The 4,048-nt window shown below is 39.8% G+C and overlaps 1 protein-coding gene across 2 annotated transcripts; it reads right to left on the bottom strand.

The window, feature by feature from the left end:
* Positions 1–562: 562 nt before the first annotated feature.
* ATP5MK (ATP synthase membrane subunit k) lies at positions 563–3,881 on the bottom strand. 2 transcript variants are annotated; one of them, XM_083441611.1, is made up of 5 exons: positions 3,778–3,881; positions 3,049–3,116; positions 2,226–2,323; positions 1,658–1,755; positions 563–848 (listed from the first exon to the last, which is right to left on the bottom strand). In XM_083441611.1, exons 3-4 carry the CDS (start codon positions 2,310–2,312, stop codon positions 1,663–1,665), a joined length of 180 nt encoding a protein of 59 aa, XP_083297737.1. In that variant the 5' UTR covers positions 2,313–2,323; positions 3,049–3,116; positions 3,778–3,881; the 3' UTR covers positions 563–848; positions 1,658–1,662. The 2 variants fall into 2 exon arrangements, with proteins under 2 accessions (XP_083297737.1, XP_083297738.1); XM_083441612.1 differs by having other exon boundaries at positions 3,739–3,826.
* Between the last annotated feature and the right edge of the window lie 167 nt (positions 3,882–4,048).

The raw sequence follows: 4,048 nt of genomic DNA on the forward strand, positions 1-4,048 counted from the left end.
TGTTTTTGCACTACATAAATAAGCAAGCCACTTCCTGCAGGACTGCAAGATTAGAAGCTTCCCTTTCTGCTTTCAATTTAATTACAGGTACTGTTACATTTGAAGCCTAAACAGTAGTTAATCTTTGCTATGGATTGGTGAATGACCAGTTCATAAACCATAGTTAAGACTGCCCATTTTGTCTCCATTTGGACATAATAAACCACAACTGGTTAAAAGCAAGTGAAAGCTTTGTTATCCCACAATGGATGCAACCCACGATCCCAATTACCTATCTGCATTTCACTTTGGGTTGAATTAAGGCTGTGCAGAGTGGTGCAGACACATATTTGCTCAGAAATAAGATCAGTCAAGTAGTCTTAACACCTATCATTCAGCATTATCCTCAATGTAAAAGCAGCCCTGCCAGATCATTGAATTCCGTATGTTGACGAATGCCTGTAACAGGTTATATTAACATTTAGTATTAGTGCCATACTCTGCTCAGCACCATCCACATGTTTAAGACACAGGAAATAGGATCATGTTTGTTCCTCTCTTACTACAAATGGAACACAAATGGTTGTAATGAAAGCCATAATTTACTTTTGGAACAGAATGCAGTGTAACATTTATCCCAGAGATACAGTAATGCCTGAGGATGTATCCATCATTTCTCAGCACAGATTGAAAGGGCTCCTTAACTGAATTGTACACACTAGAACTCTGCACGCTGTTTATATGTAGGACCGTCACTTCTGTAGTGACAATGTGTACAGATGACAAACTTCATCACTGTTCATGATTTATTGAAGTGTACATCAATGTCTAGTTATATTACGTGAATGGTCCAGTGTCAACATGTCAACCTGTCAAAAAAATAAACATCATTCAGTTACTACATCTTGCACAACTTCTATTTATTAACACACAGTGGCAGTATTTTGCCCAAACCAGGAAAATTCATATACTGGCTTGTTCTGAAGCCATTAACCAGTTTCCTGGCTCATACAAAATGGGAAATTACAGTTAACAGAAGACTTCCTGGTTGGTTTGCTGGCTCACACATTTAAGGCTTATTAAGCAGATATATGATCATACAAATGGGGATACACTGCTGACATGAAATAACATGCTATTTAGTTGGGCGGAACTTAAAGGTATACTCACAACTGGATGTCAAGAGGGTATGAAAGCAACCACTTCCCCTTATTTCTGCATTTAGATACTCTTGCCATGCCACTCAGTGAAGAACTGAGTGACATAAAATAGGATAAAAATGCACATGCTGAGCAATTGCTGCTATCTGAACTATCAACTTTTCCTTAGCCAACTCTATTAAGACATCTATGAAATTTAAACTCATGGCAAACATCCCAGGTTTCAAAAACAAGCAAATTAACCTTGCATATCCTGTATCAAAATTCTGGTACTATGCATCTGCTCCTGGTGTTTGATTAGCTGAAGAACAGAGTGTTACACAAATTCAAGATCACTACACTTTGTTATGCCATTTAAGAAAGCCCTTCTATGTTCAAGTTGAGATTAGAGAGACAGCAACATATGATAACAACATTCCTGGTAAGAAATAACTTCATTCATGTTGATACAGAGATTTACCTGGATTTCTGGAGGTTTTAAGCCCTACTGGCATCAGTAAAATATGGCAGACACTTACCCATCTTATTTCTGTGTCACGGCTGGAGTTTGCTTCTTAGGCCTCAGTTTAAAATACAGGATGATAGCTGCAATCGTTGTATATGTAGCTATAACATACTAAAGACAGAAAAGGATATTATTCCTCAGATAAAACACATTTCAAAGGGTTGTTTTTCTGTTATTTAAGTGCAGGAAAGAGAGAAATGGATTATTAAAAGTACCTGAGTTTATTAAAGCCCAAATCTGACAGGAAGGCAGGGCTGTCCACCTGTCAAATCACCTAATGTAATAATGTTGTCAGGTGACACCACCTTGGGTGCTAAGACATCACCTTCTGAAGTGTGTTCCAAGGAGATTTCATTTAAACTTCTTAGAAACACATTTCAAAGTGAAGGCCACACCACAGGATACCAGAGGCAGGGCAAGTGGTTTGTGGAATAGAGCCTTGCAAACCAAATTAGGATCCCTGCCAAGCCTAATTCGGTCTGTGTGCCAGAGGTTCCCACCCCACACATTCCCAAATCAATTCAGGAACTTTTGAGAATCAACTTCTTTGTTTCTTAGCAGTTATTTAACTGGACACTTACATTTCTTCTGCCTGTCATGGTGTAGGTATTGAAGTATTTATGAAACCCTGTGAATTGGTGTTGTGACCCAGCATCGTGTCCTGCCATCACTATTAGTCCTAGATTTTAAAAAAGGAAGTTAGTACTGAATCTTTTTTTAAAAAATCTACAGTATCTTCCAGCCAAAGTAGACCAACTTCATTCCAATTATTTACATTTGAGCATGAAAGCATTAGCTACTAAAACTACATAGGAGGATCTACTCAAAGCTGTTATTCTGAATTGTTTGCTCCATCTAATACCAATGTATTTTACAGTGCTGACCTTCAAACAATAATGGTTACTTCTGAAGTTAAGAGCGATGCTTCAATAAACGTAATATGGGCTTGTAAATAATGAATTATTTAGCCACCTGAGCCTCCATAGAGCAGGTTACGGATTTGCCACTATTCACATGCATGGGTAATAATAATAATAATAGATAACCTAATAAGAGTTGCATGTCCTATTTGTAAGAATGATGTAATCCATAGTTTTAATTGACATTAGAATACTTCATGCAGTAAATTTATCTTATCGTTCCAGACTACAACTCCTGTACCACCTATACCTGGTTGAGTCAATGACCAACAAGACCAACAACTGTAGTTTCCCACCCCAAGGAGTCAGGCCATCAATGTCATAGCTAAAGGCATAAGTCTGGGCAGAAAGCACGCACTTTCAAACAGACCTTCAATCACTGTTGTTCAGCAAGAAGTAGAAGGGAATAGGCACCAACCACTGAAACATTCAAATCAATTCACTGAGGAATACTAGTTAGATCTAGTATAGGAGACCAACTTACCAAATGTTTCTCAACTGTGATTAACACAGGTATCTCCTCAACAGGTGGATTGATTTTATACTGCAAATCTGGAAAACAAGGAAAGAGACGGCTCATCCTCTTGCAGATACAGGGACACTACGGAGTCATAAGCAAAGCCAACCAGTCTGGTGCTATGCATAACACCAGAACTTCAGAAAAAGGAAACCACTCCGTTTTGCATATTCCCATTGGGATATTTCACTAACCAGAAAGTTATTTTATGCATCATCGTTTACTACTGAAATAATAGCCTTTAAACAGTTCAAACTGCTCAGTACTTTTCGATCAACATAACCGAAGCTCCTTTAGACCTCGGCTAGCTATTACCATTGAACTAACTTTAGTTATTTCATATGAACAGCAACATGCGTATAAAGAGTATCAAACGCTAAATTACTCTATGTACCAACCAATGGCATTCATATCGAGTTTTGAAGACAACACAAAGAATAGAAAATGACAGCCTGGATCCCTCGGCCCGGTCGGAAACAGCAGCACAAAAATGCTGACCCTTTGGACCTATGCAGGAGCTATTGGCTTACTAAACTGAATTTCAATTGCCATAGCAATCCTTGAAGGTTACTCCTACCAGGGTCTGTGTGTCACAAGACACTAACAGGACCTCTACCCTTTTTACAGATGCTACTCAAACTTCCCAACAAAATTAACCTTCTGCCGAGCCAAGTCAGCGCCCGCCGCAGTTATTACCCGCTTTCTCCTCCCGATAACAACCATTCAATGCCCTTCGCGTGCAAGATGGCGTCGCTCAAACAGCCGTCCTTTCCGCTTGCCTCTGATTGGCTGAGGCGCGCCGCCCTGACGAGTAAGGCGGCACCGCCTCAGAAAGCTATGGTGTGATTGGGCAATTTGCGTGTTTGTCAAAGTTACCGGATTCCTTGCGCTCTGTGACGATTAATAAACCGTCCCGCGAGTTCTACCACGGCCCGGTTTCCGTAAAGCCCACTTCCGGTTCCCCTTT

This window comes from Podarcis tiliguerta, assembly GCF_965153285.1.
Source record: "Podarcis tiliguerta genome assembly, chromosome: 5".
Taxonomy (NCBI): Eukaryota; Metazoa; Chordata; class Lepidosauria; order Squamata; family Lacertidae; genus Podarcis; species Podarcis tiliguerta.

Excerpts from the sequence above, each read along its gene's own strand:
- ATP5MK (XM_083441611.1), bottom strand. The coding sequence starts at position 2,312 with ATGGCAGGACACGATGCTGGGTCACAACACCAATTCACAGGGTTTCAT. Across the intron at positions 1,756-2,225 it reads CCATGACAGGCAGAAGAAAT|TATGTTATAGCTACATATAC; the intron begins GTAAGTGTCCAG and ends TTCTGTCTTTAG.